General features: G+C 44.5%; 2 protein-coding genes across 7 annotated transcripts in view; one reads left to right on the forward strand and one right to left on the reverse strand.

Moving 5' to 3' along the window:
* The window catches only part of LRIG1 (leucine rich repeats and immunoglobulin like domains 1), a 91,697-nt gene extending 88,943 nt beyond the window's left edge, over positions 1-2,754 (forward strand). For all 3 annotated transcript variants that reach the window (XM_065075470.1, XM_065075471.1, XM_065075473.1), the window contains exon 19: positions 43-2,754. In XM_065075470.1, the coding sequence (XP_064931542.1) occupies positions 43-275 (233 nt within the window). In that variant the 3' untranslated portion in view covers positions 276-2,754. The remainder of the gene's footprint in view (positions 1-42) is intronic.
* Positions 2,625-25,606, reverse strand: part of SLC25A26 (solute carrier family 25 member 26) — an 84,763-nt gene continuing 61,781 nt past the window's right edge. For all 4 annotated transcript variants that reach the window (XM_065075476.1, XM_005505616.4, XM_065075475.1 and 1 more), the window contains 4 exons: positions 19,273-19,342; positions 11,525-11,589; positions 10,239-10,312; positions 2,625-5,696 (listed from right to left, as the gene is read on the reverse strand). In XM_065075476.1, the coding sequence (XP_064931548.1) occupies positions 5,600-5,696; positions 10,239-10,312; positions 11,525-11,589; positions 19,273-19,342 (306 nt within the window). In that variant the 3' untranslated portion in view covers positions 2,625-5,599. The remainder of the gene's footprint in view (positions 5,697-10,238; positions 10,313-11,524; positions 11,590-19,272; positions 19,343-25,606) is intronic.

The following is a 25,606-nucleotide window of genomic DNA, read 5'->3' on the forward strand; positions in this document are numbered from 1 at the left end:
AAGCATCAACTATAACCCCGCTGGTTCTTGGGTTTCTTGCAGGCTCTACGCAAGCAGCAGCGAAGCCTTCGGAGCTTAACAACCTTAATTTGGTGAGAGCTTCACCGGCAGGAGGGTCATTAAAGCAACTGAACGTGCTTCCTGAAATTTCCCCAACACTACTGGATCTGCAGAGCGAAGCAGAAGTGAAACAGGCTCTGCTGTCCAACGGCTGCGCACCCGCGCCCAGCGACTCCCTTCACGAGTTGAAGCCACCGAACACATCGCTGGACTGAGAGGACAGGCTGCCACGTGCAAACTAACAAACACACTATTATTTTTGTTATTTTTTTTTGCACAGAGTATATAGGCTACTTACTTCTACCTCAACTCTTGAACTGATGACCTGTCAAAGGCAAACAACTGAGGTATGAGAAACAAGCTTGTATGGGGAACAAACTCCTGTTCGAGCGTCATCTGTTTGTACATAGTTTAAAACTTCCCTGAGAAGTATGAAGCGTTCAAAAGTTGACTTGCATATGAAGCACATAAATGCAAGGGATTATTGTGTAAAGAGAAAAGTATTTGATAAACTTGTACATAAGAGTTTTCATATATAAATATATATATATATATATATATAAAAATATATATATATCTTTTACAGAGGCTATTTTAATCTTTAGTGCATGGAAAACTGAGTGAAATTTTACAATTTTGGCAATATTGTTTTCAGTATCAGGTTGCTGTTAAACTTTGTGAGAGAAATAATTCTGGTGCCTTAAATGCATAAGCAGAACTTCAAAAAGCCAGATTGCTCCAAAGGGATTGTCCTCTTTTCGATGGAAGTTCCTTTAAATCAACTATCAATTGGGTTACTTAGCACAAATTTCCTTCCCCTTTGTGATTTATTGCACTTAACACACATTTAAACCGAGATCTTCAACTGTTTCAAGTGAAGTTTATAGGAAAAAACAAAATATGCAGTGAGAAATTACATAGCAACCTGATTTTTTTTCCTGTTGGTGGAAGAACTTAAATTCCATTGCTTTTCAAAACGGTGCGATACTCTGGAGGGGACCACACAAGAGGCACTAAATAATTCGGCAACAGTGCGGAGCCCCAAACCAACCGGCCGCAATGGCTGTTGGGAGCAGTGAGCAGTCATTAGCAAAATAAATAATTTATGCAATAAAGTGTGGGGTGGTCTCGTGTATTCAGAAAACAGCAGAAGGCGTTATCTGCCCATAGGTGCTGCTACAGCACTGATCCCCTACAGACTGAATTACAGGCATTTCCCTCCCAAGTGGATGCAGTTTTAGCTGTATAAGGCGAATACAACGAGATACAACCCAGCCCCGTTCAGAAGGAATAACCCATGACCAGTATAATGCATTTTAACACCTCCAAAAAAAAAATACATCTGTTCTGGAGGGGGCTTGAAACCATAGAGCTGTTTTGCCAACAAAGCTAAAATCACACTCCTAAGCTGACAGCTGTACTGCTAATTCTTGTCATACTTTCAAGTTTTGTTCCTGCAACAGGGTATTTTGCTTTCCTGTTGAACACCATTACCCCGGCTGCAGCCACACTCTTTATGTGAAAATATACACTTAACTGCCTAATGCTGCTTCGTGCAGCAGGTCTAGGCTATTCATTTAGAAGGGAAACTGTATATTTATGGTTGAAAGTACTCTGTTAAATGGACGTCCCAAGTATTTTTATTTGGTCTTTTAAGTTCATCCATGAATGGGGGGAAAAAAAAAGAAATACCCACCTTGGTCAAACAGATCTTTGTCACTTCCAATGTCACTATGATGCTTTTTATTTATAGACAGGCTGCTTTCTGTCGGTGTTGGTACCTGTGGATGGAGGACTCCCTTCCAGTTACTTGTAATTTGAGTTCTGCTAACATGAGGTTGCTAACTCTGGTGATGACTACTTCAGGGGAAGGTGATTTTTGGGGCTTTTTTTTGGGGGGGGGAGGAGGGGAGTTACTATTTTTTCTTTAGGAGCAACTCAAATGCCAGTTCCACTGAAACCAGGTCTGCTGGAAATCCACCTTTGCTAGTGCTGTGGCTCAAGCATCCAAAATAAAGGCAGAAACATCTAATTTTGTGTTCAGATCCATCACTTAGCGCTGCTGAATCCGCGCGGCCTTACCTTGAGGAGCCCCCACCGCCCGGGCTCTGTCTGGCAGCGAGTTCCTATGGCCCGGGCAGCCGAACCTGACCTTGATGGAGACATAATTCCGCCAGGTACCTGTCTGCATCAGCTCCCGACTATTGACACGTTTGCACTTTGAGACAGGTGGCGAGTTATGTTGAGTGCCAAGTTATTGAAAGCAAAGGAAACAGATGTTAGAAAAGAATAAACCGAGCATAATTTTCCCCTTTACTCAAGGGAAGAGTGCTGCAGACCTCACTCGCAAGGTGGAAGCGGTAGAAGCGGGGGAATATGGGAATTATTTAATTAACTCATTTTGCTGGCAGAAATGTCATCACCATTGCAGATACAAAGCATATTTGCCACATTAACATTTGAAAATAATGTTTCTGAATAAAGTTAACTGCCTAATGTTATGACTTCCACTAAATATGTGAATTTGCTGCTTCTAAGAGGCAATGTGAAAGAGGAAGTATTACTTTTGTGTACAAAGTTATTTATTTATTAGAAAATTTGGTACAATGTTGTACATTGAAAAACATGTAAGATATTGAAGTGTCTAACAAACGGCATTGAAGTGTCTTTAATAAAGGTTCATTTATAATATTACAGCTGTTTTGTTGAGAGTGAGCTTTTGGGAGTTTCAGTTGAAAATTAAATAAAATTCTAATCCATTGCTATAATCTTTTCTGTCTTTCTCTGATGAAAACGGGGACTAACTGCCGAAACACCCGCTCGTGAAATTAGACCCATGACTTTACCATGAGATCCTGTAGATCAGCAGGGACTTTGGCAGCCTGACTTGCACATGGGATGGAATTTGGGGGCTGAATTGAAAGATGCAATAACGAACTTGTAAGAAATACTTTTATAATATATCAACTTGCCAAAGTATCTGGCAAGCGCCATCTATAATAGCACTGAAAACAGAAGAGAGGCAGCATGTCCATATGTGAGTACCTAAGAAAAGTGGGGCCAGGAGAGCCCTGTGCTTGGCTGCAGGTGTGAACACCTCTGGTTTCTCAAACCAGTCTCATATGGAAATTCCAGAAGCAGCTCTGGAGATCAGCTTGGATTCTTGTCTTAACAACAACAAAAAAATCTCAATCTGTATATTTAAAAAAATAAAGTTTTTTCTCCTGCAAGTTATAACTTTGGGTATAAAGCAGATTTTTCTGAGACTACCCTGATAAATCCCTTAACACGTGTAAGGAGTTAAAATATTTTTAAATGAAAAAGAAAGAGCTTTTGGGAGGCTGTTTTTCTTACTCTACGTTATCCAAATAATGGCCTAAAATTAATGGTTCAAGTTTTGATGAAGTTGAAATAAAACATTGCTATGTCGTCCTGTAACTAAAAGCATCATTTTCAGCAGGATTAGACAAATCAGTGTCTCACTTGCCTGGTGCCATCCCCAGGTGAGCGTGTCCTTCCCGTGGCGCTCAGGAGTGCGGAGCTGGTCCCTCTGCACTTGGGCTCCATCTCTTCCCCGCCATTTTTAAATAAAAGCCGTGATGACAAAAACTGATTATGCAAGTATTAAGCAAAAAAAAAAGCCAACAAAAATCCAGCATTTGCACCCAAAGGCATGATTATTTTCAGCTCAAGTAATTAAATGCACTAACTGTAGTGCTGACTCTCTCATTGTGTTCAAAGAGCTTTAATAGAAAATATAAGTTAGTTTTTGAGACAGAGTAATAAATCTCACCCTCGCCCCCAATTTGTTCTGCTGTATATTTAAAACGTCTTAAAAGAGACAACCGGAGAAGCGGCGGGAAGCGCTGCTACACCGTGCCATGGGAACAGGCAGAATTAACCAGCCAATACAGGACTTGGCTGAAATCCCCTATTTTAGTTGAAGATTATTTTTAAGAATTATGTCCTTTGTTCTGTATGTTTTACTTGTTTGCCAGTTATTTTCTACGTTTTGGCTTCAAGAAAAAGTCCTATTAGTATTTAATGGGATGACAGTTTAAAAAAACATCCAGCCTTACTAAGCTTGGCCCACATGTGCAGCCTGTTCTCTGGGCGGGGACTCAGGCTTTGTGCATACACCACCCCCCCCTCCCCCGCCCCCATCCATTCACACACTGACCTGGGTTGGCATTCGCTCCCCACACCCAAAACTCCTCACACCCTCACATCTCCTTGACAAGAACAACCTCCAAGTTAAACGGCAGCATCAGTCAGCCCAGGTGTACACGTGCAGGGCCACCAGGTTGAAGCCGGTGGCGTCGGTGGCACCCACCTCCTCACCCCCGACGCGAGGAGCCCCACGGTCTCCCAGCACCACAGCCGAGCCCTTTGCAAACACTTGAACCGCCACGGCACAGCCCGGCCCCTCTCGTCCCACCGCGCTGGCGCAGCCAACGAGGGTCTTTGGTGGGTGCCAGAGCTCAGCTTTGCTGCCCACTGTCCCCACGCAAACACCCTCTACATCTAAACATTTCCAAGCATCACCTATCAAGCTGTTGGTGTAAATTCAGCCAGTTTCCCCCTCCCAGGCTCTGGTGTTAATTTTAATTGAGTAACTTCAATAAGGCTTTTTCACCAAGCTCCTCCCTGCACCATTGTGGCCACTACAGCTTCTCTTTCCCGACACAAGGGCAAGGGCAGAGGTTTGCTCAGCCTGCCGGCACCGAGCCCTCAGCATCCATGGGCAGCAGCACTTGCCCGCTCTCCTGCCTCGCCTTCCCCTCCCGCAGCATTTCCAGCCACCTGCTCCTTCAGCCACTGAGGGAGGAAGACCAAAATAAGGCAGAGCTGCGTGTCTAAGCACAGGCACAGCTGTAAAATAATACAAGCCCATGCTTTTACTGGAGAAATGTGAGTCTAATTAATAAAGCTGCACTGGCTACCACACAGGAATGCTTGCTGAGCACCTGTAGGTATAAACAGGAATATAAACTTTCACAAATACGGCTCAAATCAGAAACAAATGGATTATTGTCTTTTACAAAGAGCTCTCCCAACCTGGAATAGTTTCAGTGCTGTTGGAGGGCAGCGGGCTGTAACTCTATCGGCCCCTTCCCCGACCAGAAAAACCCTCCCTGTGTTATGAGGCAGGTGCCACTGAATTATGAAAACTCACTTTATTTCAGACTCTCCGTTCAGCCCACGACGTGGAGGTTTGCAAAACACTTCCCCTGCAGGAGTTCTAATAACTAATGCCTTTCTCAGCCACCGTAATTAGCTGTTTACCCCCCAAACATTGCTTTTTTGGCACGACTCTCTCACCATGAGCTCACTCACTTTCCATGCAGGGAAATTTCATGTTTGGGAAATTGGATTATTGGAGGATTTACTTTTCTTTAACAGTGAAAGTGGCTCTCAGCCTGCAGAACAGCTGCGAGGGGCGGCAGGAGGAAGGCGGCAGGAGGAAGGCCGTGTTTGCCGGTGGACTCCTCCTCCAGCTCGGCAGCTTCTCCAGCTCTGCAGGACCGGCCGGGCTGGGTCAGAGCAGCAGCTGCCGGGTCTTCTCGTATGTCCCCAGGAAGATGAAGCCCCCCAGGCTGATGGCTGCCATCCGTGGGACAACACCTGCGAACAAGCTGAAAGGCGAAGGAAAGGCAGTTTCAGAGGGCGAGTGGAGAGCGGATGCTGCACGGCTGGCTGCCGGAGCTTCGGAAAACAAAGCCAGGAAAAATCCTCTCTTGCTGGTTTCTTTAATCCCACCCCACTGCTCACTGAAGGAACCTGTCTGGGCTTCCCTAACAGAGCACTCCCAAGCTGGGTGGTTTTTAACCCCTCTCCACACTCCTCAGGTGCAGAAGCAAAGGTGCAGGAGGCTGTGAGCCGTGCTGTGGAGCTCAGATACATCCCCACAAAGGGCTGCAGGCAGATGGGACATGTCCCATCCTCTGCTGCCCCGATCCAGCCTCGGCAGAGGGACCCCCTCTCTCTGCCGGGAGCCCCCCACTACAGACAGCCCTGCTCACTGCAGCAGCTCATTCCCAACAATATCCAACAGAGACCAGCAGGAAGGGAGCGGGAATGGCTGCACATTCAGCTGCCATGATTTTTAGGTGCCTGATCCTAAGAGTTCTTGGAAGCGAACAGGAAACTCGGGTAAAGCCAATTGCTCAACACATCTAAGCTCACAGTTGGTTTAACAACTTCAGGATAGGTCAATGTATCCTCCCAGAGGATCACAGGCTTACTTCATTGCAAGCCAGGATTAAACATTAGGCTAGAATCTGTTTGACATCCCCCCGCTGATCTATCGCACAGCGAGAGCCCTTCGCAGCACGTTTGGCTTGCACTCCGTGGGGACACTGTCATCGGCTTCATCCAAACACGGCATGGACCCTTGTAGGAGCGTGTCCACAGTGGGACAAGGTGAAATTAATTCCTGGTGAGACAGGGCTGTGCAGGAGATGCCCACAATCCCAGGGCTGCTCAGGAGCTCTCCCCTCCCTGCCCGCGCTCGGCTACTCACGCTGCACCGGGGAAACCTCTGGCTGCAGTAACGCTGGTTTTTGTTGTAACGAGCTTTGCTAAGGAGCCTGGAGCACACAGGCAGATGGAAACATTTTATGGCTTTACTAGACAGCAATTGGGTCTATTACCATAATGACAGCTTTAAAACAGAGTAATTTGTACAAGGCATGTATGGACAGAGCGCTGATAGGGTAAATGCTGCGGTGCAGCATCGCTCTCGAAACACACACCATCCTTCTCCCACTGAATTAGGCAGGCCTTACCTCATTACAGGAGCAGTGGCAGATGCTCAGTTATAGAACAGCCCACTCGAGACACAGCTATTACACAAACGGGCAGATAACTGAGTTACCCAGAAGCTGCACCCCTGGCAACCTCTATTACTAACCATCACTTCCAAGAATCCTGGCCCTGCTGCCCCCAGTTTCCCTTTCCCACCTGCCGACCGTGGTCTCTCTGACCCACGCGTCCCCCTGGGCTCCCTTCTGCAGGCAGGGAGAGCTGCACAGCTCCAGGGCTGTCCTGAATCCAGAGAGCCGAGCTCTGCTGCAGGCCTGATGCAAACGGGTCCCTGCTGGGCCACACCTGCCCTCGTCAGCAGATGAGATTAATTGTTTATTTTCTGCTGGCTCCATCAGAAACCCCTCTGGCAGGCACAGGTCTGCTGCCTATTTGTATTTGCTGTCTGTTAGCACAGATTTCACCTGGCACCCTGCCACTCCTCTCTCCATGGCTGTGTTTTTCCCTTTTGCTTAAGCAATTCTCCCAGTTACTGGTCAGACCCAGCACCAAGGGCTGGGGGCTTCACCTCACCTCCTCATCACCAACATCTGCAATAAACACACAGCACATCAGTGACTGCAAGGACCAAACACGGGCTTCCAGGTACAGACACATCGCGCTCTCCCAAGCCGTGTGAGGAACAGCTTTGCAGGAGCCACAAATCTGCAAATCACATTTCAATCCCAGAGCAAGGCCTGGCTGAAGGTGTTAAACTCGCACAGTGTACCCTCCCCAGCCATATGCACACCCTGCAGGGTGCAGCTCTTCATTTCAGGGTTCTCAGCCCACCAACACACCTAATCCCACAGTTCCAGCAGCAAAAGTGATGTCTTGGGGCACCAATTTGGCAACCCAGAGCAAATTCCTTCTCAACAGAGACTAACCAGGACCGCTGTCTGAAGTCACCCTTTATAAAAGGCGCTGTGGTGCCTGGAGGCAGCAGAGAGGGACCAGTGCTGGAAAAGGTGCTGTGTGCTCAGCCACAAAACCTCCGCACTACGCTCCAGACCGAAGAGGTGGCCATGCTGAGAAAAATACCATTTTCATCTGACTACAGCTTTGCACTGAGCTCAGTCCTGCGGGCAGCTTGTGTTTCACAAAGCAGCAAGCCCTGGGCACGGGAGCTGCTGTCACCACTCACCTCAGCGAGATGCAGCTCTGGAGAGCGGGGTGGTCCATGTCCACCCCGACCGGGATGCTCAGTCAAGGAACAGGACACCTGGTGCAAAGCACCAGCTCTGTTCCCATCTACACACAAGCTGCGACAAACCATCTCACTGGATTTATCTAATAACCCTCGCCTTTCTCACCAGCCACTGTGAAGCTCCATCCACAGCTTTCAAAAGCCACCACCTTCTTGTGTGAAAAGCAGCTGGACAAGAAGTAAACATGTTTTCATGCAAATGGCTTATCTGATGCGCTGGCAAGAGTGAAGAGGCGCATGGATCTGCTCACTCCATCCCTATCCCATCTCCTGCCCCAGGCCTGGCTCTCTCTGGACAGAAAGGGATGTGAAATTTCTTGGCATGAAGCAGAGGGATTTACTAGGTGCAGACCAGGAAGCTGAGCCCTGCACTCTGGTTTTAATAAGGTGGCAATAAGCAATGCATCTTTCTGCCCTTAGAATTCCTCCTCTTCAAGCATGAGATTTATTAGAGGAGCCATAAATCATTTCATGTTGCAACTGGCCAAAAAAGCCTGACATTTTTATTGGTTTTGATTAATAGATTTATAATTGGCAGCAGGCATGGCAGCCTCTGCGTTTATTTTTCCCAAGACTTTCTTCCTTTTCCTTGCAGCCGATGCAGCTTGGCCTCCTTTACACGTTACTTTTTCTCCAAATCTCTTATTGTTTTGATTTCAATTGAATTGTGTTCCCTTTGGTCCTAGTCCACGGGTACTATCTTTAGGCAGTTTAATTTTGGGTTGTTTAGAAAAGGGCATTGCTGAAACGCCCTGAAAAGAACACAAATATACATATTTATTTTCTGCTGTTGGCTGGGGAAAGGGCAAGGTTTCCCCAGCCAAATCCATGCCTCTTCACATCCTTCAGAGCTCAACTGCCATCAGCAGCATCCCAGCCACCTCCAAAACGTGTCCTAGAGTCCACCAAGCCACACAGGACCCAAAACTCATCCACCAATGGGTCACTTAATTATCTCAAAGAGCCAACCTGAGACAACCCATCTCTGAGCACCGCCGGGGGGCACAGCTGGATGTCTTCCTGCAATCGGTGTTCAGGAACTTCCTGCAATTTGTTTTGAATTATTTCCCACATGTGTAGAAAGAGGACTGAGCTTTTATTAGCTGGGCAAGCAGAGATCAGATATTAAGAGAAAACCGTCTCCCACAAATCTGCGATGTGCATGCTGCTTCGAGCCAACAGTTTACAAGTGTTAGAACAGCACCCTGAAAGCACTGGCCACATCAAACGGATTAGAAACCTATGAGAAATTACAGTGAAAAGCCCCATGTAAAGCTTCCAAAAACCCTCCATTTCTCTCCCAGGCCAAGGGCATGTGGGACAAAAGCCCTACCAAAGGAAGCGCAGGTTCAATCTCAGGAACCAGAGGAGCTGTTGAAGACATATATTCACTACAAGTGGCCAATACCTGGTATGACTCATGCACTAAAAAAGGGCAAGGTAGAGTAAATGAAACAGGTGCCTGTAAAAATCAGTAATCATTTATATGCCTGTAACACTTCAAAATGTTCTACAAACTCCAGCAGAGGACTTTTTGTTCACAACACTGGTGAGAAGAGCAATTCGCTGTCTCAGGACTGGGTAAATCAAGGTAACTAAGAGACTGAATTGACATCACCCCAAACTTCTACAGTTGGTCAGAAGAAAGGCCAGAACATTTGCACACTCTGGTTATAGAAGGAGAGCAGCCAGAGAGCTGTGTGCGGCTGTTCAGGCCTATTCTTTGCACTCAAGTCTGTCTCAGAAAAATGGCATTTTTGCAACAAGTGCCTCACTGGAGAAATCCAAGTGGGCATGTGCTCAAGCCCAGACCTGATGGGAAGCTCAAAGGACAAGTCAGGGAGCACAGGGCTCCCTTCCTTCTGCTTCAGCTCATCCCTGCTGCTGGCACCACACGCTCCCATCACAAATCCCCAATAACGTTTGTTTCTGTGCTCTTCCCTGCACATTCCTCGCAGACAGTGCTAAACCAAGGACACTAGACCTCCCTAGAGGAACCTTCTTGCTCCTAGCTACCTGAGAGCTGCTCCCTGGGCATGTGTAGAGCAATTAAAAGTCTCTTCTGTATGACAGGGTTTAAATACAAGCAGACTATCCCATCCTCTCCTGTCCCCCAACACACACAGACACACAACACCCGAGATGCGCTTCTGCAGAATGTCCTTACCCTGACAGGCCTTGTGTCCTCCAGACGTCACCAAGGGTGGCCAGAACATTCCCGCTCGCGTTGCTGGAACCAGCCTGCACCATAGAAAGAGAGAGATGGGAAACTGTTGGCAGAGGGGTCTAGTTATTTACTCGAAGCATTGACAAGCAACTTTGCTCCTCACTGCAAGAGGACAGCCTTTAGATTTACTTAAAAAATACATAAGTAGTGTATTACATATGAGAATTGCCTCGAGTGCAAGAAAGACCAAGCAGTAGGACTACAGGCAATTAAATTACATGTCGGATCTCATTAGTGTGAGATGACTAATGTAAAGATGCTGTTTGAATGGTTTGAGAACATCCCAAAGCACCAGCATTCCCTTACCAACGCTGACCTGGTTGCTCAGGACAGCAGCAGACACAGATGAAATCAATTTCTTACAGTTTTATGGCAAGCACTATCCAAAGGCAAAGAAGCTGCAGCAGGTACAACACCCAGCAATGAGATACACACCACAGCAACATGGTGAGCACAGATGTGTGAGACTCGGCTGGGGAGGTGCATGTCACCAACAAAAAAACTGCCCCCACACTGAGGGACATGAGCAACAGAGTAAAAAGTATCCACAGAACCTCTGGGCTGCCTGACCTTTGCCAACACAACAGCTATTTTTGGGGCAGGAAAAGGCTTTAGGAATCTACCTGCTGAGGGCTTGTAGCTCTGGGGCTGCTGGGCTCTGCTCTGCATCAGCGAGATGATGATGGGAACACTAGACTTACTAGCAGTTTCAGTACTTGCTAAACTTACTGATTTTATAAAGCAACCTTCCTTCTCCCCTGGCTGGCAGATGTAAGCCATCACAAACTCCATGGCATAAAATTTTAGGACAGAAAATTCAGTGCCAACCCTCCTCAGAAAAGACACACACACACACATACTCAAGCCCAACAATTATCAGAACAACAGAGGAATAAATCCCTGATGGAAGTTTAACTTTGGGTGTCTGACTCTGCAAGGCTTTTCTCCTAAAGACACTGCAGGAGACTCTGGAAGCCTGGCACCAGCTTAAGCCCCTCTCAGACAGCTCTTTTGGGAAAGGACCACAAGAGCAATTCAAGGAAAGGAACACAACAATTTCATTAGCTCTGCATGTGGAACCCATTCATATCTAACCTTTCCTTCAAGGACAAGAGCAGAAATCATTACTAATAGGTTCTGATTTTTAATTCTGTAACGCCCATAGAGAAACTGTGGAACTACCCAAGCCATTCACCGGCGTGTCTGCTGGCCTCCTTTGCCCTTACCTTTGCCAACATAATTCTCGTCTTCGCTACATCGAGAGGTGTGGTGACTGCAGCTGCAAATCCACCTGAGCAAATTAAAATACCAAACACAAGTGAGACATTGTTAGGTGAATATGAATGCCACACTGCCTATAATTCCCATGGCTGTGGTCAACACTGCTCCATTATTAATGCCTACAGCATGTTTCTTTGCGCCAGAGTCCAGGTACATTTGTTGAAGGTCTGTACACAGAGTGTTTTATTCCTATGTGTTGACTTAAGGAAACAGCTCTATACTAGTTAATTGTAAATCCAAACATCCCCGTTGAGATTACTGTTCTTTAGTTTTGAACTCTATACACATATGAACATATGAAGTTGGAAGGATAATGTTTTCAAACCTCTACAGACAAGTTTGAAAGGAAGAACCTGCTCGCTCATTTGAAAAGATGGGAGAATAAGCTCATCATACTGTGCTATGTGTTGCCAATTAATTCCAACCATTCAAATGCTAGAAAGAGATGAAAGATGCTCTGCATCTGAGACACACATGCCACAGGGGCAAAGCTCTCCACAAGATACAGACAGGCTGGATCTGGACCTCAACAGTCAGACCTGGGACTGTGTTTCAAGGAAAAACGATAAGCCAGTGTTTGGGCTGGAGCTCATCTCCAACAAACAAGATCAGCTCCATTTTGGAAAACAACAATGCAAAACTGCCCATGGGTCTTGGAAGTTGTCAGAAGTCTGGTGCCACGAGTGCCATTATCACCCCATGGGAGTTTTTATTCTCCTTAATCACTCCCAAACTTCACCCTTGGAGCTCATCACTTGCACTTGGAGCAGCCAGCTCGGCTGTGGTTTTCCTCCTGAAAGACAGGAATCATCAGCTTAACCATCTGCACGTCTCACCCACAAATCTGTTTGTGTCTGTCTCCTTATTTTAACCCTGTGGTTACAGCCTGGCCTCTTGTGCTACCTAGGGATCAGCTTTGCTGCTTTTACTCCCAGGATCTTATTCCCTTTGCCTTATTTCCCCATCCTAAAATTAATCTTTCTCTCCCTCCTCTGTTCACAATATTTCAAGCAATTCATAATGAGGAAGAGCCAAAGTGAATGAAACTTTTAAAATGCAGGAGCAGCCCAGCAGTAAGTGAAGAAAGAGAAGGGGAGAAGAAAGGGGAGAAGAGAGAGACACTTGTTCTGAAATCTCTCTCTCTTCTTCCTCCTGTTTTTTTCTCTGGATCTTGTATAAATCCTGTATCTGCTACAGCAGGGAACAAAGTGACTCCAAAGTCTGAAGCCTACACAGTACCCAGGGAATAAGCTAAAAATAACCTATTTTCTGTTCCAAGTTTTATGGAATGTAGAAAAATTGATCCCTTTCTTTTCTTGGGAAGGGGGAAAAGCACTTTTTTTAAAATCTGTAAAGTAATGAAAAAAATCCATCTTCCCCACTAGCTTGTGTTTTTACCTCCATATCTCTCTCTCAACCACCTTGGCTTCAACATACTAAACCCCTGCTTTATGTTAGAAAGGAATCACACCAGCTGGTACCCTACTCTGATTTCTTACAGTTAATTAAGGAATGTCCCATGACAGTGCAGGAGATGCAGGATCTCAAACAAGAATAGCAGGGAGGCTGAGTTAGTGAACAGCCCAAAACTCCTGGCTTAGGAGCAGCTTCTGCTCACGTAAGCTCAGCCCATCTGGTTCACTCTGCCGGAAGCTTTCTAGCAGTGATACCTCACTAAAAAGCAGAAAAATGGGTTGTACTCAAGAAGCCAAAGCAGAAACTATGAGTAAGTTAAACTAAATTCCAGCCTGTTCTTGGACCTTCTTTAAGGTCAAAAATCTTTTTATTGTGAGCCAGTTTTTGAGTAAATGACCCAAAGGCTTTGAGAGAATGATCTGGTTAGAAACTTTGGTACTCATGTCAGCAATGTATTTTTAGATCAGTAAAAAATAATCTCCATGGAAAATAGTGGCTTTTCAAGTCTCGATGTAGAAGCCCTTCCTTTGCCCACAGACCAAGATAAAATTAAACAGTGAACCACATGGCTGTCAGGCCTGTATCAAGCAAAAAATCTCAATGCGTCACTCAGCTACAGAGTTGACAGTAACACTTTAGTCCCACTACCTTAGTTCCCTTATCAGATCCCAGTAATTTTTTTAAGTGTTTGTTCCTATCAGTTTCTTATTGGTAGAAGCTTCAATTTTGGCTGATAGAGTGATAAGAACAAACACAATTTATCCTCACACAATGTTCTCAAATTCTTACCTGAAAGGTTTAATCAAAGCTGATTGGTTTTCATTTTTTTCCCCAGCTAACATCTGGATGTTTCAGACTCTTTCGTTATTAACATTTCAATGTTTCTTTTTCCATCACTGGGAAGTATTTGGTACAGATTTACCAATCAATTTAGAATGACAACAGCAACAATAAAATGCTTCATAAGCACAACAAGCGGCAGGATAGCGGCTAAATTAAATGCAAGTTTGTCTATGCTTGACAAAACAAAAGATTAAAGCTAGCATGTGTTGGGAACCGCATTTTATTGAAGGCAGCGAGTCTGACAAAATGAATGAGCTTCAGCCTTAACCCTAAATGTCCAAGGTAATTTTAGAGTGACCTCTTCAACTTCAGTACACAAGTATTCAAGAAGAGGCCACAGCACTAGTGAGGTGCTGCTCAGTCCCACCTACTGGAACCAGGTAAAGAGACTTAGAACTTCAGACTATTAATCTGTATCGGATTAATACAAGAGATACAAATCTGTACAACCAGAGTCCACTCATTCAAAATAGGAAGGCTGTGCACTGGACTGTCTAATACACAGTAAGGGCCAACAGATCTTTAAGTCACTCCTTTAGTCTATTCCTGCTGCCACTGAATTCTCCAAGAGCTGTCCCATAAGGCTGGAGTCTGCTCAACTAGTCAGCAACCAGGAAAACCAGGTATCAAAGTATCAGGTGGACAAGAAAGACCTAGACACATCCAGCCTTACACTCGTCATTCCGTCTTCTCCGTGAAGCTGACAAAGAGAAAAAGGCACCTTGTCAGGCAGTCTGTGCACAGACAGACAGACAGACTCACTCACCAATGCACTCGTACAGAAAGCTCCTTTCTCCCTTACCCTAGAAGGATCTGGTGGTGACTTGGGTTCAGCAAGGAGTCATAAAGATGGATTTGCACATAGGAGAAGGCTCTTAGCTTGTTAATACTTCTAACAGAGTGACAAACTCCTCTATTGGGAAAATAAAACTTCACGCAGTAGTGGAAAATTCATCACCTGTCTCCCAAGAAATTACAATGGACACTGTATATTCACACACGTCACTGAGTGTCTCAACTCTACCAAGCGCAGGGTGTTAAACAGAAAATCCCTCTGCTACTCACACTTTCCCAGTGACCAGTTCTTGATGGAAGTGTTAGTGACAGACATCTGCACAGAATGATTGACCTTGACTTGGCAACAAGAATAAAAAGTCTTGAAGACTAAAGATATTCCCCAAGGTTCCTGCTGGCATTTCCTACCCTTTTTAGCTGTCGTATGCAAATGAAAACTGAGAAGCATCAGAACAGAGTGAAATGTTTCACCTGAGAACAATAACATAACCCTATGTCCTCAGAGTAAGGTGACCACCTGCAGAATTTGCTGCTAGTGCTATAGGAAAATGTTTCATGAGTTCTTTTGACACACTTCTCAAGTAAGATCCTATGAAGGGAGGAAAACAAGTTCTTCAGTCCCTATGTATATATATTACCCAGGACTGATTCAGGACTGAATCCCAAATCCAGGTTGAAAAACTGAGTCACACAGGTCCAAATACTAAACCTCACAGCATCCTCTTACACCAACTGATTTTCAAGTTCACAATCTTCTTCAGATCTCTTTTTATCAATCAGTTCTTATTTGAACTGTTATTGACATTATGTTAAATTTTTAAGAGGAATTTTTCCTGGTCCTTTATCACTGTGGAAACACCAGCTGCCAATGGCAAAGTGACCCAAGAAAGAACCTCTTGGGATTTCAGCAGAAATACCAAGAAACAAAGCACTGCTCCTCCAGCGATTCATCCAGCTCAGGGTTAGAAGCACAACCCAAGCAGACACTGCAGGGAAATCTTTATAACCACTCAAAAATTTATTCAGAGCTATAGAGTTAAAGAGGCTTTTAGACACAGTGTGTAATCTTGTCAAAGCAGATTACATCAAAACAAAAGTGATGGGAAGTCTTCCCCGCTAATGTGCAAAAAGCTCTCGTTAGTGCTTTATTATTCACTAGGCTTGCACTTCCATTCTTGGTGACTTTGTCACCACAGAGAATTAATTATTAATGTTAAGCCACACTTGTTTTTTACAGTAGGGAGAAAGAAGACATCTTTAACAGAGGCAATTTTCAATCGCGTTAAATGGACACTCAGGTTCTTTGACAAGCTGGAGCTGTCTCGCTGCTCCAGGGCAGCACTTTGCTTTCCCAACAGCTAATACCCTATGGCAGGATTTCCTTGCCACAGGTCCACGTCCATGGAGGACACAGGAAATCCACCCGTGGGACAGCCTGCCCTGGTACGGTGCAGTGGTCCAGCCAGGCAGCCTAAGCCCAGAGAAGAGTCGAGCACAGAGTGCGGCCTCCATCAGGCCTGGCCTGCCCACAGAACGGGGACGTGCTTCCCTCTTCTACCTCCAGCCTACCAAAGCCTGTGCCCAAATCTGAGCTGGTGTCCGAGCAGCTCAGACATCCTTAGGGAAGGTTTGGTTCAAACACAAGCTCAGGCTTAAAATTTTGTGTAGCTCTACCCTTGGATTCCTCCTTACCGGCTGCTCAGCTATCACCTTTTCTCACTCCCTGACTGCTCCAAAGAGACACCAGAGATGGTGATAAAGCTGGACAAGGCCTCCAGGGACTAAATTATTAACAGATGAGACAAAGAGGATTCCAAATTGCTGATATTTATGCTCATGCCTATTACATTTCTACAAAAAGCCCACAGATCGCATACATACATCTAACACGTGCACTCAACAAAGAGGAGTCGGACCTCTCCCAGCACTTTGGCTGAAATCGCTGCCATTTCACAGGTGCCGAATTCAATAGATTGTTGCTCTTTGTTCTGTCTTTGCCAAATAATTGATTATGACTTAGCTGGGAACTAACCAACGCACACAGGGAAACAAACAGAAGCCAAATAGGACTTTTCGTACAGTTTGTTTGTGCTTATTACCCTGTCCCATCAGGATATCTAACATATTTTTAGAAGAGCATGTCTGTGTGATTTCACCACCCCCCTACTACCACGGTGGCATTTGAAAGCATCACTGCATTTAGAAGTTGTTTTTTTGGAAAATCTTCTCTTTTTAAGGTTTATAACATGATGATTTTACATCACTCAGATGCATACGTCCATTTTCTTTTATTCACAGGGTACTGGTGGTGTTTTCACAATTTTTGTTTTAGAGTGGAAAGAAAGGGATAAAATTTTGTCTGTTGTTTTCTTCCCTTATTTGAAGCTGTATGTAGGCAGTTAATAATTTTTAACCATTCTTCAGAAAGTGGGAAATTATTTTTCCAATGCCCCCATTTAGAAAAAAAGGCTAAATATTTTCACTGAAACAGAAACAGTACTGGATTAGATCAATACAGGGCCTGCCTGTTATGTGTCTGCAGAGGCAATGGAGATGGAAGGTTCCCATCCGAAACCAGTTTAACCTTGTGAGTTTTGAAGCAGGTCCTCAAAGGACACATGAAAAAGGAAGTTTAAAATACTACTGGTGAAAAGGAAAGAATGGGGAAACAACAGAGAAGGAAAACCAGGCTGGACAAAGTGAAGCTGGAAGGATAACCCAGAAAATACATATCATCACCAATTACAACACGATCTACAAAATAGGACTCCAGTTCTGCAAAGATTTATGCTTGGGGAATGAAGACAGCTGGGCTGAACATTTCCCACCACCATGGAGCTGGAAGTCCCGGTACCATTCCAGGACCCACTGCCTCCTCCAGCACAAAATGCTGGGTCTCCCCACCATCTGCCAAAGGGGAAGGAATTGTCCACGCACAACTGCGCCTCTGGATGCTCCCTCTGCAACATTTCTGCTGGAAAGTAAGCACACACTACTGAACATCCATCAAAGAGTAGTGAGTCCAAGCACAGCTGGTCAGAATCAAGAAATATAGAGAAGGAAATGGAGGAACTGGGCTAAATTTCCAGCTGAGGTACCAAATTGGACTTCAGGAAATTACTCCTCAAGGCCTTGGGTAAATCAGATAACCTTTCCAGCTCTCTGAACATGCCTGAACACAGTATTTGTATCAATCTGACTGTAAAGAAATCAACAGAGCTAAATTAATGATCCTCTATCACACCTGCAGACCTACAGATTGCATTTTATTTTAAAGCATGTTTAGCCTGATAGCTTGGTTTCTTTCAAAACAAAAATGAATCATATGCTCCAATTGCTCTGATTTTCTTTGCAATAATTTGATGAAGTCAGTGTAAAATCCAACAGTAGACCAAATTTTAAGCAAAATAAAATCCCTTCCCATCACATAAACATGGAAAACTCAGTTGGACAAGGCCACAAGAGATCGTCTAAAATATCCCCACTGACCCAAAATGAAATCAATTCTAATTAAACCATTCCCTCACAGCTCACATGCCCTATCTACCAAACTGTGTGCAGTTTCAGCCAGGCACCCTTTCTCAGTCATGCAGTTATAGCACCCAGCAAAACGAAGCCGCAGCCTCTGCTGGAATTCTGCTGCTATTAATACTTCAGTTCCCTTAACAGAGCGTATTTTTAAAAAATTACATACAACGTAATGGCTCTGATTTTGTAAGTCATCAAAGAACAAGCTTTGCTTTTGGTAATCTCTATTTCAAGAAATGCTATAATTTCTCTTTAAACAGGACTTATTTTTTCCACACATTCTGTTACTTGTTTGGAATCTCGAAATGTATTTTAGCTCCTTGGGGTAAAGCTCTGGCTATCCATCTCTTAACTACTAATCTGTTTTTTCTATTAAGACAGTTGAGTCTCTCCTCCCTCAAACTTGTCAGCTATACTGATGAGTCATTAATTGATTCTTTTTTTCCTCCCTTATTTTTGAAACAACTACAGTAGGCTAAAATCAAGCAAGCCTACTGAAGAATTCAATTAACTTCTGGCTTGTTTGGTAATAAATAGTGCAGCATTGTATTCTGCCACTCCGTATTCTTGTTCTAATGTCTGGAGATTGCCCAGATGTTTCGTCCTCCATATTTTCCTTTTGCCACGGAAGGCTTTTGCCTCCGGGCTGAGCAGCACAAGCCTCTGCTCTCCTGACTCCAGTTAATCTACACGGCTGTCAGAGCTGTCACATGAATGGTGAATCACGGCCTCTCGCTGCAATCACTTCGGGCTCTGGGGAAGCGCTCGGAGCAGACAGCTGCACAAACCCCCACCCAAGCAAAGTTTCTCCTGGATGAGGGTTTTACAAATCAACTTTGAAATAATCGCAAAGCCTGAGTGACAGGCCCCTGGTTTTTAAATAACAGAAATTTGTCAAAAACAAATTGGTTGTCTTTCAAACAGACACCCTGTTTGAGTCTTTTTTTTCCCCTTTCCTTTGCTGACTTTCCTATTTCCAAACAACAACTGGATCCGTTTTCTTCTAAACAAACTTGAATTACAAAGGAATGTTGTTCTGCTATACTTAATAGATTTGCACATTTTTCTTTCTTCTTTAGTGTTTCCCAGTATAACATATAATCCTTTGCACCTGCAAAAGCTCCACAGACTGCTGACTGCCAAGAATCCACCACGTGACCCTGCTTCCATGACCAGAGATCCTGTGTTTAAAGAGAAAGGAAAATAAAAAGTTATTAAATGTTTGAATCTATCCGATCCCCTTGTGAGTTAACTCTGAGGATGGGAACTTAAGTGAAAAGCTATTTTTGTGGCATTTTTCAGTGATGTAATAAGCGATTTTTCCCAAGAAACTTGTGTACTTGAAAAAGCAGATGGAGTGAGAAAGATGTCTGGAACTGAGGAGGGCTCGAAGCAAATTGCTTTCAGAGGTTTCATATGTATGTATTTAAGCCTGTGGCCATGCAACTTTGCAAATATTTTGTGAATTTATTTTCTTTTTGGCAGATAAAACAGTGCAAAGCAAAACACCAAACGGGGGGGACAGCATGCAAGAACCATTATCAGTTCAGCCCAGAAGTACCAAATACTCCCCTTTAAAACGAACAATACCCAGCACAGCGAGAGTCCTGTTTGCCCCCCTACTTTTCTTAAACCAACTCTTCCTCTCACACCCCCCAAAAACCCCCATCGTTAAGAAATTACTCTTATCACTCCCATTATATCCCAAAGCAGGTGTGTCTCTGTTTTTCACTTGGCATCATTAGGGACCACACACCCTTCTCCTCCCCACTACTCCCACACACCGTGCTCCCTTCCATTTAACTCACAGCATCATTAAACACGCACATTTAAAAACACCACCAAGAACGGTGCCTTCTAAAAAAACACATCTCAAGAACCATGTCAAACATCCTGATGAGTAGGATCAGTATCAGCAATGAAAGCCAAGGCATGTGGGATGATTTTATTATGCCAGCTACGGTCACTGTGTTCTTTCCTCTTCCACCCTGTTCCATCACCACTTCCCCATCTCCTGAAATGCTTAACATTGGAAGTTCTCTGGAGGAGAGGTTTCTAGTTTATGATGTGAGATCCAGTGCTGAGCAAAAGGCATGGAATCCACCACTCTTCTGAGGCCTACCGCAGAGAAATCGGTAATTTTATTTTATGGCTGTAGCACTATCTCCTTCTTTTTAAAGCCATATTATTTCTATACTATAAAATTGTCTTCAAAGCAACCTGATAGCTGTGCCTGGCTGAGAGATTGCTCTCAGGCTCCTGGTCGGCAGTGCAGCCACTTCCCATCGAGGCACGACAACCCATTTCCCTCATTTGCTGACTCTTCATTTAGCACACTGGCCTTGTGACTTGCTTCTTCCAACTTGGCTGGTGGTTATATTTCAGTTGAATGTTTTAAAAATCAAACTGTTCAAGCAACAATGGCCAGCCACAATGTTGCTTGGTATCCTGCCATAGCTAAATAGCTGCAGCTCTGCTGTAAAAAAGCACTAAAGGGATTTCAGTCTCTTTAATGCTAACCATTCTTTTCCTGGTGTTTTCAGTATGGGCTTTTATTCTGCTGTCACTCGCAGCAGAAACTGATTTTCATCTCAGAAATAAATAAATAAGGATTCATAATTCTTCAAACCAGTATGACGCTTTTCTGGAAGAACTTACACTCTTTGGACACGCAGTTTTCTTCCATGCTGGATGAAGGACGTGTGCCCCCTAAGACAAAAGGTGCTACTTTCCAGAGCATCTAGGCATTGCCAAAGCACAAAACCCGCCTTCAAAACCCATTTTCAAAACAATTCAGGTGCTTAAGAAACCTCAAACTGAAAGTAAGGGTTTAGAAACACAACTTCTGGAGCCACTTGATAAAAACAGAATTACTGTATTTTTTCATTAAATGTTCTCCAAACATCTATACATCTACAACTAAACCCAAAAAGCCAGACATTACTTCTGATATGCAAAAAAGCACTACGGAAAATCTGCTGGAGGACTAAGAGGAAAACCAGCACATTAATACAGACGTTCATAGCTTTGCCAGAAGCTCAGCCTATTCTCAGTCATGATGGGGTTTTATGTTAATGACATTGTCCAAAGAAGTAGGAAAAGGTCATTCTCACTTCTTGGCATGTAGCTCTGCAATCTGGTTTCTGATAAAGCCTGGCTTCCCAGTACAGTTCTGCACAAAAAGCCTTTGCCAAGCAGGGCAAATGGTGATGAATTCCCATCCGTTATGCCTGCAAATTGACAACAGGTATTTGCAACAGTCAAGCAATACAGAAAATGGTTTAGAAGGGTGGAGCCAGGAATAGTTCAATTAAATTAGGGAAAAGGAGAATTGAGGCTGGAGAACAGGAAGAAAATTCCCCAACAGTGAGGTCTAGTGAACAGCAGAGCCAGCCTCCCCAGGGAGGAGAGGAAAGCCCTCTCCTTCCAGTCATTTAAAAATAGACCGGAGAAGGCACTCCAGACTGTACTGTGGGGAATAATCCTGCGTTGGCAAGGGCAGGGTGAGATGACTTCATGCATTTCTTTCCATCTCTGATTTCGGTGATTCACCCAGAGCTCCAAACCTGAATACGCAGAATAGCAAGACAGAAGTGGGGCAGAAGGACATCATCCCGGAGGAAGCTGGGGGAACAAGTACCACAGGGCCAAGAAGACCAGCAGGACTCCGACCCAAATTCTCTCTAACCACACTCACACTGTGGGCCAAGCTGATGTGCTGAAGGTCACACATGTTTTCTCTCACAGCCCACAAACCCACCAATTGACAGGGCTCTGCAGTATGTTGGGCTTGCAAGTTCTTCAGGAACACTTGCCTTTGTGCTGTATCGAGCATGTTTTTAAAAGTACTAACACAGGGCAAAGCACAGAACCTATTACAGGCTTGCAGATATAGGTAATAACATCACTGTCAAACCAGGGCCTTGCTCCTGGAAAGAAATACAGGGTCCACACACATATACCCAAAACACCGACTATGGACAGAATCGCTAGTTATTTGCAGGGACACAGTGCCCAGATCATGCTCTGCAACCCTACATGCTGCACAAATTCAGAAGAGTCACGTCCACGCCGGGGATAACAGAGAGAGCTCAGGTCTTGCACAAAAGCAGGTGTCAGAGGCCGGCTCAGAGCCCGCGGGTCACAGCTCCCTGCTCAGGGACTTCCCAGCAGGACAGAAGCACCCGTGTAATGCCTGCAGAAGCCCTGCAGCTACACTGCTTTTCCTACACACACTCTTTCAATATGAAACATACACCAGGAATCACGAGCAACACGACTGCAACGATTGGATCAGTCTGGTTTCCCTGTCACCAAACGGCTCCTACCTGCTCACACTGTGCTCCTCCTGCAGAAGGCAGCAAGAGATAGCCAGACTTTTCCAGGGCAATACCCATTCCCACCAGTATTCACAGCCCAGGAAAGCAAAACGACAAGGAGCACATTACATGAAAGCGGGCCGCCATGCCAAGCCTGTGTCATGTGTATTCTATTAAGCTAAAGGCTGAATAGAAGACTTTGTTTTCCACTTCAAAGGACCCCATCCCAATCTCTCGCTCTTCCCTTATGAATAACAAATTGGAAATAAATCTTCTGGCTGAAGCGCATGGAAACTCATACATTTGGGGCCCTCTGCAGCTTCCCAGCTCAATCACATGCTAATTTTTTTTGTAAACACTTTTATGTGATATATATGTAAATCTCGCTGTGCATTGCCGCACCATGTAAAGCAATACAGCCGGTGTATCCTCAAGGGATGGGACACAGTGGGAAGCCTGAATGCAGATTTCCAATTATTCACAGGGATAATGTTCACAGAGAAGGCTCAAGTTTTATATGTGGGCAGAACCTCACTTTTCTTCCTAACCAGCCCATTTCATGCTGTCCCATAGGCCAGTGTCTTCTGCTTCTTGCCACAAACATTATTTAGCTCTTTTGATACTGAGAATACAAGGACACCCCATTTTGCTGGGCAGAAGGCACACTGGAAAAGTCTCTCTTGGGATATACCAAAGGCCTTTCACTCTAAAAACCAAGCCTTTGACTAGTTCACACAACTCCTTACCTCTGTCACCTTTGCATTGTATTTGTGGTAAAGGTTTGGGGCAGAGATCATCTGTTTTGTGCTGGTTCTTGGTCTCTATTCAGAACATCCAAGCTGTGGTGATCCTGGCAAAGCGCAGCACTCGCACCTCTCTCAAACCTGATGACCAGAACAACACCCAAATGCTGCAGGAAGCATCACAGAGAATGAGACATCTCTGCCATGGCCTTGCTAGTCTTCAGACACCAAGACACAAGCAGACTTCATGGCATAGACTGAACTTGAGGCCTGCAGCTGAGTAAATATTACAATTCACTCCAATGATAAGCATCTGTAGTATTTCTATGTACCCCTCTGTTCAAGGCAGTGTTCAACTTCATGATAACAGAGAGGAGAAAAACCTCTCTAAATTAATGACATAGATTTGTGTGACTGTGCAGTCCTGCAGACTGAGGAAAGAAAAGCAATTCTCACGCTTGTCTTTGCTACTAGGTATTTTACTCGCAACGTGGCATTCTGCATGGCTGATCCTTACACATGCATGGCACATTAGCTACAGGAGAAGCAAAAAATTCATAAGCTGATTGCAGTTTCTATACATAAAGTCAAAAAGCATAGAGCCAAACATCCTCCCAAGTGAATTTTATGTGCTTATGTGCAGCATATGTGCAATACATGTGCAGTACACGTGTATATTATCTTGCAGGAAACATGCAAGCCCAAACATGGGAAAAATTCAATGATCTAAGTTCACTGTTGACATAAATGTTGAGACTCTATTCACTCTAATAGAGTTGTGCTCACTTATGCCCGTACTGAATTTGGCACTAGAATTAAACCCACACAAATCCTACATAAATTGAGAGAAAGAGAACAAAAGTCAGCCTACATTCAACAGCGTATTTTTCATGTTAAAAGCTTTTCATTCCCTTTTTCTCCCTATGTAATACTGCATTGATGTCTGTGATCCATTTGGATGTAAATCAAAATGGATGTGCTAAAAGCCTGGTTAAAGAAAATGTCTTCGAAACCATGTTTCCATGGCAAGGCAGAACATAATATGCCAGCTACGCTCAGTTTCCATGGCACAAAGGTCCATATACGCCTGGGGAGGAAAATGCACTTCTGAAAAATCACTTCAAAGTTAGGACAGCTTTCCTTAAGCATCTGCACTGCTACTGCCTGCTAATAAATCTGTGCTTCATACAGGCTCGTGTGAATAAATTACATGGAAAAACTACATGAGTCTTTTAAGGTTCTTCAGCAAGAAAGCAAGTATCTGAATCAAATGGTGAGCCCTCTACGTTGATTACGTCTATATTCTACCAGACACCATTGGCATCAGCAACTTCCAGAGAACTGCTTCTGGTCTAGGCATGACCAAGAGCATCACAATCTGGCTCTGTATCTACAGACTGCGTGAGCCTGTTCTACTGCTGTTTTAAATGCTGCATTGATGAGCCCAGACCATCTGACTTTCTCAAACGTGTCTGCAGTGCTGTAAGTAAGGATTGCATTTGTTTCTTTCTCTTTGGTGCAGATGGCATACAGCATTCCTTCAACTGTGCTTCGAGAGTGTGTGAATGACACTTACTGTGACACTAATAAAGCGAGGGCTGTTTGCTGAACAGCTGTTGGGTACATTGTTCTTTTGTGAGAAAAATGCAGCCGTTATGCTAATGGCATGCACACGCCACATTGGCCGCAAGTTACATCACGCCTTGAAACGCCACCATGGAAATCTGTTTTCCTGATACAGCACCTAAGCAAATGGCAGACACGTTAGCGTTATTTAATGGTTAGGGCTTAATCCCTAAATCAGCCCGATCGTTACTCAAAGATGGAGCGAGGTATGGTAGAACACTTACACTGCCTGCAAGGAAATGGGTTTAAAGTTGGGCCTGGGTTTCATTTACTCTTATATGCAGCTGAGCACAGCAGAAAAGAAATACTAGACTGCTTCTCCAGGAAAAAAGGAAAGCTGTCACCTACCTATAGAGCAGGGAAAGCCATTTTAGGCCAAGTTTGGCTACATTCCTCTATTTTCTACTTACCCTGTTAGACAGCAACAGATTTGATTGTAAATTTTAGGAGGGAAATAGCATGTGGTTTATTGTTTCAATGGTCAAGTTATAAACATGTATTACTGCTGAGAACCTCAGCTGCCTGGGCAGAAGCATTCTGTATACTTTTCATTCATATTAACTTTAAAAATCAGGTGCAATGAGCTCCAACCAAGATTAGAGTCCTCACCCTCCACGGAAACTCCCCAAGCAGTCCTTGCAGAGCACGCTTCAAGAGACGTCTCAAAGGCACGTCTGCACTGACAGCTACAAGCAAGGCTGAGCCCACCCTCAAACCAGGATTATTCACACACTATGTTGTCTATACCAGTCCCCAC

This window comes from Columba livia, chromosome 10 (assembly GCF_036013475.1).
Source record: "Columba livia isolate bColLiv1 breed racing homer chromosome 10, bColLiv1.pat.W.v2, whole genome shotgun sequence".
NCBI classification, from domain to species: domain Eukaryota; kingdom Metazoa; phylum Chordata; class Aves; order Columbiformes; family Columbidae; genus Columba; species Columba livia.